Genomic DNA, 21,191 nt, shown 5'->3' on the forward strand with positions numbered 1-21,191 from the left:
TGTTCTCTGAGCCCATTAGGACTTATTTAAGGGGTGAATTTTCAGATTATGTATCATTCCCACTAAAGCACATTGAAATTGCTCATATGACATATCCTACAAAGCATTATAAATTCTGCATCAGAGGTAAGTAGAAAGGTGAGCTTGCTGGGAATAAAGGCTTATTCAAGAATGATAGAAATTGCTTTGAGGAAATTTAATTTGGAAGAATGGAGTAGACAACATCACCATTCAAACAACTGTGTTTGGAATGGGTGCTTGAGTGTTTAAGTCACATTCTCCAGTGAGCTGCAATGTTAATATCTTTGTCACGTCACCAATGTTGACTGTTGTTCTTTATAAGATTACATTTTAAGCTCGGTTTTTAAGGGGCTGATTATTTATTGGTGACAGAAATTGCTGTGCATCCTATAGGATGCACAGGTATAAACTGAAGACTGCTCTTTTGCTTAATGTTGTATATCCCAACCAGCCAGCTCTCCAGCAGGCCTGAGAAACTGACAGATTTTCCTACAGCAATTAGTCTTCTTAAAAAAAAAAAAACAGAGGGCCACCTGGCTGGCTCAGTTGGTGGAGTGTGCAACTCTTGCTTTCAGGGTTGTGAGTTCAAGCCCCATGTTGGGTGTAGAGATTACTTAAAAATAAAATCTTAAAAAATACACACACATACAACAGGATGCTTAATTATTAAAATTTAAGATAGTATCACTTCACTAAAGAGTAAGGTATATAGTCCTGAAAACTTTAAAAACCACACAGATTTTGAGTCCTTTCTCATCAACCCTTAATGATTATTAATCACCAATTAGTATGACTTACAGGCATTTGAATCAGATACATTCTACACTCTAAGATTTAAGTATTTTTTAATGGAATGATACGAAAATTTTCCCCTCGCGCATTGTCAGGTTATCCTGGTTGATGGATGGAGTGGGATAAGGTTCCCATTCTAGACATGATTTCTAACTCATCTTGAAAGGATTCTTTTTCCATTGCTCAAAACATCCTTTTATAGAAGAATCTTTTAGCGAACACACCGTAGTTGAACCCAAGCACTGACTTCTTGGCAAATTCTCATAAACTGTTATCCCCACTCCACTTTCTCAAATGAGAGAATTGGAAAATGGACGCCTGGGTGGCTCAGTGACTGAGCATCTGCCTTCAGCTCAGAGTGTGATCCCAGGGTCCCAGGATCCTGCTTCTCCCTCTGCCTATGTCTCTGTGTGTGTGTGTGTCTCTCTCTCTGTCTCATGGATAAATAAATAAAATATTTTTTTAAAAAAGAGAGAGAGTTGGGAAAGAACTGGATTGGTGAGACATTCCTACCTAAGCGTTTATTCTTCCTTAATACCAGTAAAGGAGTGTGTACACCCTGTTTTAGGGTCACTGAAACCAACACTCTACATAGGCTGCTTGATTTCAAGGACCATGTTGATCTGCTAGTCAGCCAGTGAGCAGGTACTTACAGAGTTCCTTCTAGGTGTATATGTTGTGCTAGCACTTGCAGCGCATAAATGAATAGAGACCAGAAGCTCTTTATTTTATTCCTAGCTTGTCTCCAGGGCCTGAAACAGCTCATAGTATATAGTAGGTATTCAACAAATATTTGTCAGCTAATATATATTATCGATGTGATGGCCATATCAGCCACATAGGTGGGCCTTTTTTTTTTTTTTTTTTCTAAATAGGTGGGCCTTTACTGACCAGGAAAACTGAGGCCTTTTGTGGAGACCTCACATATAGCAGAAAGGTCAGAGTCGGAGTGCTGTTAAACCCTACACTGTACTCCCCACTTGCCTGTAGTGTGACTCCATATGGCAGCCCTCCTACTAACAGCAGATAGTCACCCTTAGCTCAGATAAGGTGAGGCAGGGCCCTAGAATAGGTGGTACTTACTCATGCTATATGAGGAGTAGGGTCCTACAGCAAACTGCAGCATTAGAAGGGGTGGGGGATAGGGGGCTCCATGGAGGCCCCTCATGGGATGACTGATGCACAAGGCTGCTCAGTGCTCTAGCCCACAAGTCCCAGAGAAGGGAAATCGGCCCCAAGCAGACTGACCCAACCAAAGGAGTGACAGAGCAATAATAGAAATTCTCAAAAGACCAAAGGAGGAAAATGAAAAATCACAGAGAAGTGGGGGGAAAAAAAAATCAATGTGAAAGTCAAAGGAGAAAAACCCAGAGTTGCTGTGGTCTCTGTGACACCTAGCCCAAATCTGGTCTTTGTTTTTGAAACTGTTTACTCCTGAGTCGTTGGTTGAGTCTGACCTCAGCACTGTTCTTAGTCACTAAAGACCATCATCACCTGAGATCTGTTCTGTGATTTGGGCATCACAGGTGTTTGTTTCTGGAGGGTGGCCTCACAGTACCCTCAGTGGGCCAATGGCCCAGGTCTACAGAGACTAGGCTCTAATGATGGGAAGTGTTTCATCTCAACCAGATGATTCCCCCAAACACCAGCTTAGACTTTATCCCTTTAACACTAACACATGGCCCAGTCATGTGTGAATCCTGGCCAATTGCACGTTGATGACTTGGCTTTGGTCGGATAACACTGACCACAATCTTTTTTTCTTCCAGTGAGACACTTGAATGGAGGGAAACAATTTCTCCCTTTTTGGTGTTGAGTAAACATGTGTAATTACCCTTGTACTTACCTCCATTAGTATCATTAAACTTGGAAACCCAATTTAATCTGGATTCTGCTCTCTTCTCAATGTCAGCCTGTTTCTGGACCAATACAGAGCAAGCCTTGTTGATGCAATAAAGAGATTACTCCAGCCCAGAGTAAGTATGTTTCTATTTTCTCCTGAACACTGGCTTCAGAATAATTAGTCTGTGCACAAAGATGGAGAGAGTAATGGAATGGCAGGATTAATGTCATGTAATACTTTAATACTTATTATGTCCAACTTCAATTGGGTCTTCTGATCTATCAGATTCTTTCCTAATCATAACTAGGAAACTTCTTACCCTTGGCCTTCTGATAAGGAACACAGTGGGTAGTAAAATAAATGAAACCGCTTCAAAGATAGTGTGAGATTATTTTTATCAAAGAATTTCTTGAGTCTTTTCCTTTGATAACAATATCTTCATATTAAAGTAGAAGTATGATATTGAAAGTTTTCTGTTGACTTCTGTCATTTTAAATCCCTTCAATGGTAACCTTTGTCATTGGGTATTTATTTATTGCAAAAAAATATTTTTTTTCTTTTTCTTTCTGTTTATATCAAAGAAAAAGGACTTCAGATGAATCTGTATATTAAAAGTTCTTCGCTTTAAAAGGAAGCCATTATTTACATATTATAAACATTAGGTCACAATGAAGCCAAGCATGGCATAAAATATTGTGCACATTTTTACATTTATATATCCATTTATGCCTGTGAGTAAATTACAGAGTTTGTAGCCACTCTTATTTTGTTGGGCTGTTACACTAAGCTAGGAGGTCCTGCAGCCTAACCGGAGAGTTAATATACATCTATTTAAAGTAAGAAAACGAGTTTAAAGCTCATGCATTTTAAAAAAAATCTTATAAGTATGGAAGACTCTTGCTGTGCCATAGGAATTTAAAATAGGTTAACAATGTTAATGCAGTCTAAGACAGGAACTCATATTTATCTGAGAAAGGGCTGCAGTGTGCATGTGTGTGGAGAGTATTTTCTGAAGTTTTGTTTCGAAAGTCTTTTTAAGAAGGTTTGCTCTAGTCTTCTGACCTCGGTGAGACTTCCAGACTAATACCTTTCAATCTTTCTTTTATATCTTTTTCACATTGAAAGTCCCCAGAGCAATTTGATAATCGTCCTTTGCCTTACACTGTTGCTTTTTATTTTGTTATCTCTATATAGCTCAGAAACTTTAAATAGGCCTCTCAGAGGAGTAACCACAGCTTGGTAAGTGGTAATCAATTAAATTAAATTGGCCTTCTCAATTCCCCCTGTGAGGCGGGTAGTAGGTCTTGAGGCAAGGAAGGGGCATGCTCCAGTCTATTGATGGCTGCAGCCATGGTTGAGTGAGCAGCCCAAGTTGAGGGTAGAAGAAGGGATTGGGGGCCTCTTCATCCCTCCTGTTAGCCTTGGGTGATTCTTGTGAGCATTTGCAAGGTCAGGATTTTCAGAGAGGGCATGGAGATTCTTGGATGTAAAGGCCTCTGTGAAAATGTATCATACAAAAGTACAATGCTTTCAAGGACTCTGGATCTCACACGGCACAAACTGTACTTCACCAACACCCTTCAAAGCCTATTTGTGGCAAATATTCCATTTTGCAGAGACTTGCATGATTTACCTAGGATCTATTGTAAGTCATTCGAATGATTTACAATAGAAGACTGTCCAGGCTGTGAATAGTCCTAAATGCAGACTGGACTGGAATCTCTAGCAGCTCTCCTGTACCCTTTATTAAACCCTAAACCTTGCCCGCAGTGTGGCTTCACACAGCAGCCCTCCTAGTGACAGCTGACACTGTTAGCTCGGAGAAGGAAGAGCCAGGGCCCCGGAGTAGGATGGCTGATGCACAAGGCTGCCGGGTGTTCTAGCCTATGGTGTACAAGACCCACCATATGAGAGGAACTCCAAGCTGTGAGTGGCACGTGGATATACTGAAATCACTGCTCAGGAATCTCATCCCCATTGAGAGCTCGGGGGAGGCAGGGCACTTGCACTCCTGGGGCCTCCACCAGGTGGGCCATAGAAGGGTCACACACACTTGGCAGTGGCCACCAGCAGCTCCATATCCTGTGCCTGCGGACTGGAAGAGTTCCCAGAGCTGGGGGTAACCAGAGCAAAAACGGAACCCTTCCTCTTCCAAGCTCTCAGGACTGGCTGTTCTGCTTCTAGAAGCTCTCCCCCTACTTGTTAGAGATGTTGGAGAAATCACAGTCTAAGACCAAGATAACATTCAAGGTTTACTGCCTTACAATTAGAGCTGCTTTCAGCGTTCTCTTGAGCCCAAGACAACTCCTCCATGGTGCTATGGCCCTGGTGCTGTAGGGGCCACAAGAGGCCACAAGTTGAGAGGCAACATTGGTGGATCTTGAGTTCCTGGACATTCAGGGCTCAGCAAATTCAGTGGGCAATGCAGCAAGTTTTCAGAGTGCTCCGGAAAATCTGCACCCTAGCCAAATGCTTCAGATTCACAGGAGGGCCCTGGTTTCTGTGGAGGGTGGAAAGAGTCAGAAATATCTGCACACACAAGGCAAATCTGCTCTTCCTGTCAAGGCTCTCTGAGCCTGAGATTCATTACCTCAGGGTGAGGGAGGTGTAAGTCCTTCATCTGGGCTGATGTAAAATAGTTACCTAGGGAAATGCCTAGCACAGCACCTGGCACACAGGATGTACGCCAGAATGAAAACTGGTTCTTCCTTATTGCTGTGTTACCCTGTCAGGGTTAATACACATGAGACACTTGTCCAAAAGGACCTTGACTTGGCTGACAGGAGGACCAAATTCTGGTCCCTGATTAATACTAGCGGGCTCTGGAACTACCTTCTCACCCTATTTTCTTCTAAGTCCTCCTTATGGAGGGAAACTGTGCTTGGACACTAGAGCCCGAAAGCTTAAGGCTCAGATCTGGGATCTGCTGCCTACTGGGTTCATCTCATGAAGCCTGAGTTTCCCATCTGTAAAATGGGGAGGGAACAAGCCAATGCATCGGAAAGCTTTAGAGTGTGACTGGCTCTGAATATATGTTAGCTCTTGTGACCTAGAAGAACCAGAGAAACTTTCTGACTGTGGTGAGTGCAGAATTACAGGGGGCATTCTCCTTGCAGAAATGCTGGTGGGAGGGGGGAAGCACACCATTCTCTTGACATGAACGTTGGTGACTCCTGTACACACCTGCTGCTGCATGTCCCCTGCACCCACGTCCCGCATGCCTGCATCAGGTTCCTCAGTGGCCCCAAGAGGACTGTCTACCTGGATGAAGATGATACTTTCTACTGCAGACGGAGCAAGATGAGAGAGATGACTGCTAGTGTGCAAGAACAAGAGGTTGCAGGTGGCGAGCTGTGGGAGGAAATGAACTTCACCATTTCAGGGTGTGCAGTTCCTTGATTTCTAGCTAAGGCAAATCAGTGGTCTGGAGTGCTACAACCCAGTAGCAAAATAGGTAGGTGGAGAGGAGGAATTTTGCTGCTTTCAGATTTCTGTAATGGGCTCATCAGGGAGGGTGACAGACCACAGAGAGAGCCTAGCCACCACAGTGGGCTCCTGGCTTGGCGCAGTGCCACTGTCAGATCCCAGGGCTGCGCTTACATCCTCAGCCACATGGGCACCTGTGGCTGCAAAGTCACAAGAGGGAGCCCCGAATTTCACCAGTTAGTGTTTACTACCGGCCCAAATAGAAACTTCCCTCAACTTGTTGGTTGAGAGTAGCTGCAAAACACTTGACTCCTGCCGGAATACTGCAGGAAACCCTCTAGCAAACTCCAAAGGTAAGAAGAAAAGAATAGATACTAAAAAACGGAATGAGGTCAGCAAAATTTACTTATTCCAAGGAGCAATGTTCCCCCCACAACCCCTCCCCTTTTTTCCCTCCCGTGAGTGGCTTCTTGTTGCTGATGATTGATAGGTGACCCCCTGCTGTTGTGTTCTTTAAAGTACATCAGCAATGCCTGATATCAGAGGGCCAGAATGTAATTTAAAATACAGCCACAGCAACCTGCAAGTTGAACTTTAGCCTGGAAATGACAACCAACAAATGGTATCCACTAATATTCCTCTGAAATGGTTTTCGGTGCAGGAAAGGACACCGAGCTAGCTCGACAGTGTGAATTTACTCAGAACCACAAATAGATGGACGGAGATGCAGTGTTGACAGCCCTCCAGCTGGTTGCTGCTCACCAATTGCCAAGAATTCAAAAAATATCACCTTGGAATTCATTTAACCTTTAGAAACTGTCCCTAACTAAATGCCAAATTCCTGGAGCCCCACCTGTATGCAAGGAGTGCTATAATGTAAATCATGGACTCTGATTATGGAAGACCAGACAGATTTCTTCCCTTTTAAAAAAATCCAACATCTTGGCACGCATCTGTACAAACCTCTGTTTTTGCTTATCTCAGGGAAATGCCTTGTGAGTGTGGGCTCAGGGCGGGGAACTGAGGTGGTGCTGGAGGCCCCCTCTGTTCCTGTCTGCTCTCTGGGTCAGAGGCCCCAAAAAATCCTCCCTTGTTCTTGGTGAGACTCTGTGTTCAGTCATACCTGCCTCTCCCAGTTGTAGGAATAGAGAGTCCCCAGGTGGTTTTAAGACCCTCAGAGCAGGGGCCTAGCTCTAAAAGTACTTTCTTAAGGTCTGCCCAGGTGCATAGTGCTGAGCCTCTGCCCCCAAAGTATTTATAATCTGGTTGTGGAAATGTAACACACACACACAGGTAGAACCACAGTGGACAGTGCAAAATGGCTTATAACAGCCCAGCCCTTGGTCATAGCATGGTGCTGCTCTTACTCATTTTGGCAATCTTCCTAATTTATATCTTCAATAGAATGTGAGATACTCAGGGGTTTGGACTCTGTCGTGATGCAACAAGCATTTGTTGAGCAACTACTATCTGGCACTGTGCTGGGAATGTGAGGTGTGGGTCTGCATATGAATCATGAGCACTAGGAGAATCTCAGTTTAGTAAGGCGGATTAGTGCTTGAGCTACCAGGAATCACAACGCAATTGATGAGTCACTGACTGCCTGAGAAAGGTTTCTCTAGGGACAGTGGCATTTGACTTTGGTCTTGAATAGTGAGAAGGGCACCCTCAGCCTCAGGGAAGGAGACTAAAAGGTAGCATCCCTGGTGAGGAGGGTACAGCGCTCACAGATATAGAGCATCTTGTGTTTTAGGGTCAACAAGAAGTTTGTTCTGGCTGGAGTGTGAGAATCTGGGTGGTTTGGGGGTTAGGGTTGGGAGGGGCAAGAGAAGAGGTTAAAAGGTTAGTTTGGGGTCCATTTTATGAAAGGCTGAGGATACTCTGAGAAGAGACTGGGCTTTATTATATGGGTAATAGAGAGCCACTGACAATATTTGAGCAGTGGTAGAGTCAGATGTGGGTTCTAGAAAGATCCGACTGGCCAGCACAGAGGCTGCAATGGAGTAAGAGAGAGCTTGAAAGCAGCAAAGCTCCTCAGGGCACCATCGTGGACCAGCTTGTGCTCGGGATTGTCCAATTAGGAGATAGTGAAGATCTGAAGATGGAGATATTCACTGAGGAGTTCATTCATCAGACATTTCCTGTGTGCCTCTCAGATGCCAGATGCTGTACTAGGACCTGAGGATAGAGTAAGATACAAAATACTGTCCTAAAGGAGCTCACAGTCTAATGTGAGAAACAAGCAAGCGAGCAGTTACCTGACCGTGTCGTGGGTTAAGGCGATAGCAGAGGTAAGGGTGAGCCATGGAAGTGGAAAGCAGAAGTGGCTGACAGCGGGGAGGCACAGCGTAGAGGCCAGGGGTGGTCAGCAAAGGCATCCTGGGGACAGGGTGTCTAATCTGGATGCTGAAGAATGAGGAGGGATGACCAGGCAGACAAAGAAGCAGGGCTAAGAGAAGCATTTCACCCAAGGGAATGTTTGCAAGTGGGGTCCGTAAAGGAACAAATTGGGGGACTGCAATGACTTTGGCCTGCCTGGAGCTCAAAGTGCGGGAGGGAATGGCCAGAACCAGAACTGCAGATATAGGCATGTGTCAGGTCATGCTGGGCTTCACCTGCCTTCCCAGAGCTACCCAGTGGTTGTCGATCCCTTTTTAAATGGCAGAAACTTTTGGTCAAAACAGTTTTAGCCATCACCCCAGTTATAAAACAGTTAAAAGTGAAGCAGCTGTAGTTAAACTGGTTGTAAGATTAACACTTCCTCTCTAGGTCTCCCTGGTCACCCTGGAAGCAACTGGAACATTGTCTGAAAATCATGTATGGCAGATGACAATGATGCAGGTGGGGGGGAATGTGGCATTGGAGGGTTTTACAGGCAACGCCATGATTCCCTGGTTTCCAGCTTCGGTTTGAAGGTGAAGGGTATGGTACGTAGGCTTGGTACGTAGTAGGTACTCAGTGTGGGATGGGGAAGGAGTTTGGGGCCAAAGGTCCTGAGTTTCCCTGTAGACGGCATAGGTTAACAGTACTTTCAGAACATCCTCCTAGACCTAGCAGGCTCCTTAAAAACATGGATGGGCCCTGGACTATGGTAAATGCTCCAGATATATACTCAGGAGTGCTGATGTATTAGTAAGAACTGAAGTCATGGACTTTGGTACAATTTCCTAGAATTTTACAGAACAGGGAGAAAAAGTAGGCAGAGCCGTGGAGACCGCTGACAATCAAGAGGCAGGTGGAGAAGCCAGGGAAGGGGGTTGAGAGAGATGTAAGGGAAGAAGGCGGCATCTCAGAAACCAGGTAAAGAAAAAATAAACATAAGCTTAAACATGTAATTGGTATTTAATAGTTGGTTGCCTGGAAATGAAACAGGAATAAAGGCATTTCACTGGCATAGCATATTCCTTTTAAAAGAAATCTGAAGCATACTTATTTTTTCCAGAAGTACACACCCTTTAATATATGAGTATAGATTAGTCTAGCAAAATAACAACAAGTGAGCTCACGATGTAAACAATATCATTGCTGTTTAGTGGAACTACTCGTCTCTCCTCTCCAGGGATAAATGAATTCTCTCAAATTTCTGCCCATCAGTCAAAATTTTACATTCAATTGAGTGTTCATTCTGAGTTTAAGATAATTCTCTGACTTCCAATGCCCAGAAAGTTGGGCTTTGGTAAATTGAAAATAATTTTTCTAAAGTGATGAGCTAATTTGAAATCCATATATTTTTTTCTTGTTTTGATTTTTTGCAGCCTAAATTGTAAGGCATATTCCTCTGATTGCACCAGTGTGTCCTGCTCCACTGAGGACACGGGGAAATCTAAAACCATTCCTTATGGGGTGGATGCTGGCGCTCAGTGGCTGTTTATTGAATGAACAGATGATGAACTATTTGTCCCTCCTAAATATTGATTCACATCTCAAAAGAGTCTGTATTCAATGAAATGAAAAAGAAAACATTTTAAAACCCATAACTGAGTAATTAGAGATTAAAACTACTGCTTACTCTTTGTCTTTGTTGTGGGTACAGTATTGTGCACAGAATGCTGCCCTCTGAAATCCCAGCAGAGCTACTGACTCTATAAAAGCTTCTTGGAGAAAATCTCTTCTAAAGAATAAGCAATTCCAGAGATTCACATTTCTCAGATTATTCAACATCTGGATTTAGTTTATTCTCTCAATAAATACTGATTGAGAGTCAACTGTTTGCTAGACACTGAGAAAAATGCAGTGAATAAAACATTAGAAGATCCCGTCATCACAAAATGTACATTCCAGCCAGAGGAGACTGGCAATCACAAACAAGGATATAATGTGTGTTAGTGGTGATGAACGCTAAGAACAAAAGTAAAAGGGTAGAGAGTGATGAGGAGGCAGCTGCTGTTCTAGAGGGTTGTTAGGGAAGGACAGGTAAGCTAGAAGAAGACCTAGAGAAGGAGAGACGTCTGGGTGGAGAGGGCTGCCATATGCTTAGTTGGTCCCCCTACAGCTCACCCCGACCAACAAGGGGGTGAGGTATGGGGAGCGTGTACTCATAAATGTAAACAGCAGCCCAGCCAAGAGCCCTGCAGCCACGTAAACATTATGATATATAGCTTAGATAATACCTATTAAAAATCAACTCTTCTGTTGTAACTGTAAGACCGCTTTTGCAGGTGACTTTAAAATAAAACAACTTCCATTATTTAAAAATCCAGAATGGCAACCAGCTCTTAGTAGAGATGACTAAAATGACCTACTAGTATTTCCGCCCCCCCCCCCTTTTTTGATGAAGACTTTTGCTCCCCTGCCGAGACCATGTATTATATCTGGTTTCACATCAAAATGAATTTTTGCTGTTAAGTTTGAAAAACGCCTGAAGATAGCAATTAATATTGGAAAAGCTGACAGAAACTTAAGTGTGGTGGCATGATTGGTGCTGCTATAATTATGTGCCTGAGTGTGTACATGTCTATGTAAACACAGTATGAAAACACACTTGATGTCCAGGACACTGTATCACTGTATTTTCTTGCAGGTAAAGGAGGGAAGGAGAGGGAGAGAGAACTGATAAAATCTTTCTGACACTGTTAAGTGGTGGAGATGTTTCTAGTCTATATCTACGTAACCTTGCTTTTCAAATTATTTTCATATTTATCACCTCATTTGATCTTCACGACTTGCCGGGGTTGGGGGAGGCAGGCTTTGTTCTTCCCATTTGGTGAGTGAGAAACCTCCATGGGTCAGCTGGGGTGACTAAGGAGATTGGATTATGTCATCCCCAAGGTCCCTTCTAGCTCAACAGTTCTGTAGCTTTTCTTTTTCCCCACTTCTAATTTTCCTGAGGTGACAGCTGTGTAATGGTGGAGATTCTTTTTAAGCCCAGAACCCTTCCTGCCACATATTCCTCCTCATATTCTTTAAAGCCTTTGCTGCACGTTTAATCATCTGTAAAATGTAATGTCTACCGCACAAGGTCGTTGAGAAAATGGTTGATGGAATGAAAGGGAAGGCGTGTGAAGCACCTCACACAGTGGTAGCTGTTATTATTATTATTGCCGTCACTATTACTAATAAGGAGGCAATGTCGTGTGGTGGAAAGAGCGTCAGCATTGGAGGCAGCTAAGTGTCCAATCATTTGCTGGTTGTATCCTCTTGGTCAACTATTCAACCATTCAGAGCATCCCATAAAATGGAGCTGATGATACCTATATTGTTGGGTGGTGTGAAGAGTCAGTGAGACAAATAGAGCCCCTATCCCGACACCTGACATGCACTGGATGCTCAATAAATAGTTGGCAGTGATAAATGAGAAACCACCTTTCGTAGGAAACTGGAATATATTTTCATGAGTCCCGCAAAGCCCGACGTGGCATTTCATAGAAGTGAAGTATAACCTTGAAGTTAACAGAAGCATACAGTCATCTTTTAAACAAAAACAAAAGAAGATTCTGAAGTTCAGCTGTCCTGTGCATGTCTCGGAGGGCAAGGAAAGGTCCACATGCCCCCGGGAGTCAGCAAATGGACATCAAGGAGGTCGGTCTTCTGAAATCCGGTATATATCGTATTCAAGTCCATCCATTCTCCCCACTGCAACAATCTCATGAGGTTGTGCAAGTTTATTTAGAAAAGCGTGTTTACCCTCATTATACCACTTTCTTTGAAAAGCAGTCATTTGAGTACCATGAGGAGCTGCTTTGCTCTAATGATGACTATTATGAAGGATTCAATGAAGTTGGAAATGAAGACCCTGTAGCCTTGTCTCTGACAGCGTGGTCACAGAAAAGCCTGTTGGCGGTACTGAAACATGAAAATTCCCTAATAGAGATTGCAGTCACTTGCCTCTACGGAGGATTACTTGGTATTGAATTTCCAGGGTACGATAAGCTAACATGTATAAGCATCCGTTGCCACACGCCCTGGAGCTGTGTTGTGGACATGTTGGCAACAGCTAAGGCATCTCAAGGTGGGTGGCACTGCCAGGGACCAGTTACTCTAAAAGCTAGTTGATGGTTTGAACCACTGGACCCAAGAGAGGTGTGTGTTGTACAGAATACCAACTTCGAGCCACATTTTGTTTATTACATGCATTATTTGAAAAGGATAAAACATAGCAACATTTGAATATGAAATGTACATATTTTTTCTTGCTTGATGTCTGTCTACCCTTGAAATTATTCTCACTGCGAATGTCCATCCTGTGTGGACATCTCAAGAACAATTGTGTTTCCTACCTGAGAGCAGTGCATTAAATGCTCTACCCAGTGTTTGTTATGTTTGGTTGCCTTCCAGTTTTAAAATGTGTGAATTTCCTTTTGAATGTTCTAGGGGAAAGCAATGGTATTCGCCCCACGCCGAGGGAATACTTTAAACCAGTTTTGCAATCTAGCTGAAAAAGCTGATTTCTCCATCCAAAGACATGAAAATTATGATGAACACATTTCAAACTTCCACTCCAAGGTTAGTTTTCTGCTTGTGTTAGATAACACTTTAATCCGCATTGCATTTTGAAGAGATCATGGTCTTTTTGGCAGGTAACCTAAATATTTGATTAAAGTACTCCTTAGGTGTGCTGCTTCTGAACAGCTATTTGTATCTGATTATTTTGTGTGGTAAAGCCATCTTTTATCTTTGCATGTCTAGAAGGATTTTACAGAAACCATTCCTGTTTACTCCTTTCTCTGAAACAAACTAATCTTTTCATTCATAATAGACTAATTTGTAGGATGCAGGGGAGGTGGCATAGAATGAATGATAAACAAGCATTTATATTTTAATGAAAAACCTTCGGCTTTTAAGTAGGTTAACTGCTCAGCTGTACTGAAATAAATAGAAGGTGAATGTCTAATTGTATCATGTTGGACTGTAAATCTTTATCTCTGCTTGCTTTATGGCTGGGTCAGTTGGCAGTTTGAGACTGTTAAATCTCATACAGAATTTCACAGTTGTGGGGTTATATGTCAGATCGAGGAGCTACAAGATTTAGGTCAAAAGCACTTATCTGAGAGTGATTTCTAAGCTTGCTTACATAAAGCAATGTTATCAGCCTTTTTATTATTTATAGGTATAGAGCAATATAGGACACTGAGAGGCAAGCGTTCCACTGAAAACTTTTTTAGGAATCTCACCTTTGCTAATACATATCACACTTACTAATATAACATATATTACTTCTGTAATTTTGTGCCTTACAGAAATCTCCCTTCTCTGAGCTAGTCTGACCTTGGCAAAAGACTTTGAACTTGTCATGATTTTACAAGTCACGAATGCAGAAAAGTAAAGGCCCGACCTTAATTTTCTCCTGGGAAAATGGGAATAGCATTCTTTATTACCCAGGACTATGATATAACGGAGAAGTATTTTGACTTTTGAAAAAATTATATGCAAAGTGGATCTGATCTTTGGGCAAGAGAAAGAAAATCCTCACTTTGTGGAGATGGGTTCACTCTTTTGGGGTCTCTAAGGTTTCATTTAGCCACTCCCCCGTGCAGGGGTGGACGGGGGGGTCGCAGTGATGCTTTGTGAACTGAAAGGGTAAAATCACCTCCTCTGGACAGTAGGACTGCCCTTTGCTTACTATCAGAAAATAAAAAAGTGAATGGCTTGTTACTCAAATCTTGCCTGCCACTCTAGAACGAGGCTTTCCCTTTTGCAACCCCTCCCCATATTCAAAGGAAAGGCTCTGAGGGCTTTCTCTGGCAGAGGGTCTCTCCTGGCCCTGTGGGCTCCTCTACCCCAAAGGGACAAAAACAGCCTTCTCTCCTGGGTCAGGCTAGAGCTTCAGGGATCAGGTGATGGCTGCTTCAATCCCATGTCTTCCACCTTCCCCCTAGAAGAACAAATGCTTTCAGTTTTTCAGTCACAGATCAGAAGAGACAGGCAAGAGTTTCTCCACCAGCGGAGATGTTCAGCAGTGATACCCCCCCATCTCCACCCTGCACCATTGGAGGTGTTCTCGGGACATGGGAGTCCTTAGTAGCCACCTCCCCTTTGTCTAGAACTTAAGATTGTCAGTGCCAAAAAAAAAAAGATTGTCAGTGCCTAACAGACAGCAACTTCCTCTTTTTATCTCCAATGCAGTACACTACCCTGCTAAGCATAGTCCAGTCCATAAATCGCTCAAGACGCCTCTTAAGTTTATGTATTGTGCAACCAACCCACAGTTAGTACTCCATGAGTAACCGTGGACTGACTGGTCCCACAAAAGTAAATTGCCGCAATTAACCAGGTGGCCTTGGTTTCTCTATCTTATTAGTAATTGCTTAAAAGTTAAATTCTCCACTTTGCGGGCCTGGACTAAGAAACAGCCTCCCTCCTGTTTAGGTTGTGAGGACGGAGAGTTGCATTTGGCTCTCAGGGAAGTGGAACCGCCAGGGGAATATTCTGCAGGGTCGGGGCGCCCTGATGAACCGTAGAAACAGGGACCCACGATGTGTATTTTTAACCTGGGGGTGGGGGGTGGGGAGGCAGCAGCAGTTGCAGCCGGTCGGTGTCCTCCCGCTTCTAGCAGGAGAGTGCCTCTTGTCCCCCGGGTACCCGAAGCCTAGGATGCCCTAGGATGCCCGGCCCACCTGCTCCAGCAGCGCGGGTGACCCCGTGCCCACCGTGCCCACCGGGCCGGTGACAGGCTGGCGCGCCCCACCTCGCGCTCACACGTGGAGGTGCCCTTTGCAGCCGCAGGATGCCCTGGGCGGGGGGAGCCCCCCGCGCTCCTGCCCCGGGGCGCCCCCTGGGGACCCCGCGCCCCGCCCCCCGCCCGCCCGGGGCTCCGGGGGCGCGCCGGGAACCTCCACCCGGGCCGCTTTTGTTTGCCGCGTGCTAACAGCCAGGGCTTAAAAGTTTTCCATCTTGCGCGGCAATCAGCTTTCTTCCTCCCCATCTCTGGCCAAAGCCCCACGGTCCCGGGCCGAGGCTGCTCGCGAGCGGAGGAGCCGCGTTCTCCTTCGGGCTGCGTGTTATCCTCTTAGCCCTACTGTGTTGGAATAGAGCGTAACCAGCTGGAGGACTGTAAGACGCCTGATAATGCCGCTCTTTTCCGCTGTCCCGTCTTAATCTTGTTACACAAATGGTTGTGAAGAGATTCATGAATTTTAATTTTGCCCTCTGCATTAGCGCCTCACGTCACTCATACACAGCTGGCTTCTATGCCGAGTTTTCCACCCCTCCTCTTACAACAGGGGAGGGAAGAAAAAAATTAGTTACAATCTTGGCAGTAGTGCAAGGTAAAAAAAAAAAAAAAAAAAATCTACAGATTTAGGCAACCACCCATGAAGCTGATTAACAGTCAGTGATCAGGAGGCACAGCTTTGCCTCTTAAACTTTTCACCCCTCATTGTTAACTGTGAAATTTTATTTCCGTTAAAAAGCAAGCCTGTAATCAAAACGGTGCCATTCTGCACTTTTCTGCCAGTGCTTTTGTTCGGTTGTGCCCACACCATGCAGCCAGCGTGCTCGGGATCCAGGCAGCCCAAGGTGGAGTGCGCTTGAGAAAGCCTGCCTTCCTGTCCTTCCAGGCAACGGGGGAAAGAAAATAAAAGCACGTCCCTCTCCCACCCAACCTCTTGGCCTCCTCCAGGCTGGGACTCCAGTGCCGGGGCCCAGTGCTGTGGCTCCGGACCTTTAGAATGTGACAAGAAGCACACTGTCTCTCAAGGTGGAGACCTAACTTGGCGATTGCAGCCGGCTTGAGATTAGTTGATGAAAACACTCCCGGCCGCGCCAGCATTCTCTGAAATATGATTTTACGTGCCCCAGTTCTGTTTTTGTTTTTGAACTTTCGCGAGGCCACCGGTGTGCTTCTGTTCTGTATTTTTTTTTTATGCTTAGCCATGAGAGCAGGCTTGGGCTCGTTGGTGAAGTCGGTACATTGTGTTAAAAGCATGGCCCATATTGCACTTCTGCTTATCTATTCAAAATGCCACATTACAAGTGGCTGGTGCTTATAATCTGTGTGGTGTGCTGTTGATAATTGTGGATACTGTAAAGGGTAAACAGTCTGAACTCCATTCCTGCTGCTGTTGCTCACGCAGCGCCGTGGCGAGGCTGAGCGTGTTACATCCAATTAGGAAGTAAAGCATAATGCTACTAATAGCTGCTATATAATTTAGTTCAGTCCTCAAAGACCCTGTTTTAACCTATGAAATTGAAAAATTGTTTTATTCACAACGTGCTTTTTGTTCATTTTTTTTTCCCAAGGTGCTTTTTCTGTTTCTTAAAATTATAATTATTCATTGAGCGAAGAAGTACAGCCTGCATAAAGGGAATTATTCTTAAACCGCATCACATTCCCTCATCGAAAGCAAGTATTTCCCAACAGCCTCGTTTGGGTGCGTTCGAGTGCCCTCATATAACAGACCTGGTGCAGAAATAATCTGCTGCTGGGGTAAAATATTGCCTTTGAGGGTTGTCAGCCCTTCCTCATCACGGGAAGGGCTCACAGTCAACACGGGGCTGGCCCCTGGCCCCTTCTAGCAAGGAAGCCTCTGCTTTGGCCTCCAGAGGTCAGCACAGAATCCAAGTTAAAAGTGATTTCTAACCCATATTTGCAGAAGAATTATTTATCCCACATATTACCTCAGGGACTTTATAAAGAGCTCATTTGAGTCTCTGTATATTAGTGCATTGTGAGTGAGTAGGTCAGCTGACTCACGCTGAGTAATCAACTTTCCCTGATCCCCAATCCCTGAGGAAGAATTGAGCTAGCTTGGCCCCCTCTTCCCTCTGTAAAATATTTCAGTGAGCTCCTTCTATCACTAGGGCAACTGGCAACAAAGGTATTTACAGTTGGTAGGTCCTGGTTAGTGGGTTTGGATTGGGAAGTTTGTGAAGCCATCTTCTTGGCTTTTTTTTTTTTTTTTTTTTAAGAGTGATGTTAAGGGACCGTGTGTTTAGGATTAACACTGTCACGACTTTGGTGGTAAAAGAAATCCAGAGGACCTCTCTAAGGTGGACAAACTAATCAACTATAAACAAAGCACACTCCATCAAAGGAAACAGAATGCAGTTACTGCAGTGATTGTACCACTATCATTTCTTATGAACATGGATTAGAAAGTAAAGATGGAGTTGGCTTTCTGTTCCCCAGGGAGAAAGGAAAAGCAGGCTCCTTGCTCCTTGTCCTTAACAGTGAGGATATGTCACAGTTTGGGAATACGATTTAGAAGAAACACAAAAAAATTCAAGTTATTATGCCCTAGACCTATACTAATCCAGGAAAATGTCACATTGGAACCATTCATTTCGTTTGAGGGGGAGGGGAAGTAATCTGATTCAAAACAATAAAAGAATTGGTTCCATGCATACTTAAAGGAATATTTGTTTTCTGATCCTTACCAGTTTAAAAATGAATTAGCAATTGGCTCAAAAGTACCGACTTCAAAAACATTAATTTTGTCTTTATAAATAGCATATTATTATTTGCTAAGATAAATAAATACAAACATGACCATCAAAATTCTTCTAGCCAAATAAGGAAAAGAGTACTCTAGATTTGAGAACTCTGACTGGATTTTAAAATCTACCCTGGAAAGGCCCTCAGAACTTCACTTGAATGGTGTGGAAGCTCTAATTGTTGGACTATGTTTTCCTCCTCAGAGAAAAGAATTTTAAAATTACCATTAATATTAAAACCCCTAAGAGGCAGCGGGAAGTCCATCCCTTGTGCCCAGACGCTGCCAGTCTCCAAATGATCTGAAATGCCTGCCTGCCTTGCTCCAGGGGCCCAGGGACAGCATAGACCAAGAACAGAAACTTCTATGCCAAATGGCTGGTCTGGTGCAGCTGAACGAGCCTCCAGCTCTCCCTTCACTGAAGTGCCTCACAGTTCACAGAGGTCACAAATGCAGTCTGGCTATTTATGAAAAAGCCCCCTGCCCTCCTCCTTACCCCCACCCAAGGAAAGATTCCAGCTTGATGGATGCATAGTACTATCATGCCAACACCACTGAGAACTACTTTGAGTTGCTTTTTTGTGTGTGTTTATTTACCGGGACAATATATTCAAATAAGAAGTCTTCACTATACTCAATACTAGAAGCTACTGGTAAAAAAAAAAAAAAATCCTAATCTGAATCTCCTTACCTTTTTTGTTCTATTATTGTTTCCAGTTGAAAAAGGAAAACCAGGGCGTCTATGAAGAAAACCTTCATTACCCACTTCTGCTTATTTTAACCAAAAATGGATAGAAGATTCAGCTGCTCAAAAGATGAAGAAAACACCAAGTTCACAGGGAATATTTTCCCCAAAACAGAAATCTGTGATGGGTATGATGTGCAGCGAGCTTTTGGCTCCCCGAGATCTGTGAGCCCCCCCACAACATTCGCCACATCCCACATGTGGGCTATAGGGTCCACCTGTCCTCACTCACATCATTCCCCAGCCCTCCTGGACTCCTCTTTTTTCATCTGCTCGTCTTGTACCAAACCTTTGTTTGTTTTTAAATATCTACAAACAACCTGGGATTTGAATTGGACTTACAAGAAACCTAATTTTTTTCCTCCTAATTGTGACAGAATTTCTTTTGGTGATTCCCACCGCCCTTTTAAAAAAAAACTATCTTGGTCTTTGTTCTGTTCTGGTGGTGGCACTTTTAAATCTGTAAACAAAAGCAAACATCCTGATTCTTTCCTGGTTAAAAAAAAAAATTAAAGCATATCATTCTCATCTCCCTCAAATTAATTGTATTAAATCTGCCATCTTGTTTTTTTTCTGTCTCTCTCACTGATTCTCTTTTTTCCTTTTAAACAGGATGTTTTTTTCCCTATGGATGTATAAGAAATGACTACATCAGCCCAAAGCCTCATAAACTGACCGTTTGTCCTCTGGACACAATAGCGTGGCCAGCCCTCTGCTCCTCCTCTCCAATTATGTGTGATTAGTCTCAATGTGTTGTGTCAAGGAGGAGGAGTGTACTGAGTGCTTATTATCTGTTTAGGTACAAGAAGAGCACATTTAGGCTCTGACTATGAATGAAAAGTGAGCCTTTATCGAGGCTCACATCTAACTGCTGCTGTTCTCCAGACCTCTTTCAAAATAGGTCCTTGCCAGAGAAATTTTGAATAAATGGCTGCTAAACTAGATTGCAACCAGGGTGGGAGGGGTGAAGTTTTTAAAAACTCAATCACACAATGATCTGATTTAAAGGAAGTACATTTTGTTGTGTGCTGTGATTCAAGTGTGTAGTAAACATTTAATAGGTGCTACCTAGGATTAAGACAGAATGACTTTTCTGCAGGGAACCCAAGCATATCCTTGCCTGGTGCATCATCCACGAGGTGCTCTAATGCCTTTTGTGGAAATTCAGATGTTTATCTGTAAGGAATCATCTGTGCCCACTTTAGCAGTAATGTCATTAGTATGTTAGCTCTATATTCTCCTATCTTTAGTCGAGGCAGAGCGTGTATTTAGTGGGCTACAATTAAAGTGATAGGTTGGGAGACGAGGGAGCAAATCCTTTTGCATGTTAAACAAACTTAACGGTCATAGAAACAGCTACTCTCAAATGTCTTCTCTGCTCACTTCTATCATCAAACAAATTTTTCACCATCAGTTTGCATGTCCTTGTATTCACCACTTTTTCTGCTCCATTAGAGCACCTAGATGGATCTCGGAAGGCATAGGTCAAGTCGCAGTTAGATCATACATTTCTTTCTCACAAAAACTTGAATTGCAATGCCAAGTGATGGGCTAACATCACAATAACAGCAATTTATTCCTCTTTGGATAAAACAGCAGTCTATTCTCAGTGCTAGATAAAGACCAGGGCAATGCAAACCAGCCATTTAGCTGAGTAGTTCAGCTAGTGGCAGCTCTCCTTTGGCGACTGTATAGGTTGCACACTGGCTTCATATTTTCTTGTTTAAAAATTAGAATTTGGAATGTTTTAAAAGGCAGCACAGGTAGTTCCATTTATACCGGTGAAAAGACAGCAGAAATTATTTCTTCTGTAAAACCTGCAACTAAATCTGCCAGACAAAGAAAACCCATCCCTCTAGTAGCACCTAGGATGGTCTGTTCTTTTTCTTTTAAAATGCAGAGAATATTTTCAGGTTTTTTTCTCACGAAAATACATGAATTTGCAAGAATTTAATTTGCGCTTGTATGTGCCATGGGTGTAGAAATCCAGTGTTTATTTCTTTGGGATAAATTTTATTTTTAAAAAGTGAGCTAGTAGTAATGTATTATTTAAAAAAAAAAAAAAGCTGAGAATGATATGTATAATTTCTTAAGCTTGAGTCAGGGTGTAAGAATTGAGCTGTTCTTACCAAGAGATACCCAGTAAAGAAATACACTTATTGTGTGACAAACCCAGAGAGTCTCCTGTAAAATGTTAAAGGTTTTGTAGATCTGCTCTTAATGGGATCCTCACCTGGAAAGATCTCTTGTCCAGGCTGTTTGGAAGTTTATGAGAAACTCACACTATTATTAAATCATTTAAAAGTGTTGCTATTTTCTCAAATTTTAATGAAATGCCAATATTGAGAAGGAAAAAAAATATATAGCTGCTTAAGAAAAGTTACCATCTTCATTTCCTTTGAACTTTATGATTAAGAATTGTTTCTATGTGTCACTGTTGGATTATATAATTGCAACTGAAATACCCCCTTCCATAATTACCTGCTAGGTAATT

At 43.2% G+C, this 21,191-nt stretch overlaps 1 protein-coding gene across 7 annotated transcripts in view; it reads left to right on the forward strand.

The window, feature by feature from the left end:
- Nucleotides 1-21,191, forward strand: part of CAMKMT (calmodulin-lysine N-methyltransferase) — a 404,255-nt gene that overhangs the window by 369,774 nt on the left and 13,290 nt on the right. For 5 of the 7 annotated variants that reach the window (XM_077915258.1, XM_077915264.1, XM_077915260.1 and 2 more), the window contains 3 exons: nucleotides 2,726-2,789; nucleotides 12,893-13,024; nucleotides 18,670-19,236. In XM_077915258.1, coding sequence (XP_077771384.1) covers nucleotides 2,726-2,789; nucleotides 12,893-13,024; nucleotides 18,670-18,747 — 274 coding nt within the window. In that variant the 3' untranslated portion in view covers nucleotides 18,748-19,236. Of the gene's footprint in view, nucleotides 1-2,725; nucleotides 2,790-12,892; nucleotides 13,025-16,759; nucleotides 16,891-18,669; nucleotides 19,237-21,191 lie in introns of those variants that run through there. The other 2 variants (XR_013389434.1, XM_077915259.1) reach the window with 2 other exon arrangements.

The sequence above is a fragment of the Canis aureus genome, chromosome 11 (genome assembly GCF_053574225.1).
Source record: "Canis aureus isolate CA01 chromosome 11, VMU_Caureus_v.1.0, whole genome shotgun sequence".
NCBI lineage: Eukaryota > Metazoa > Chordata > Mammalia > Carnivora > Canidae > Canis > Canis aureus.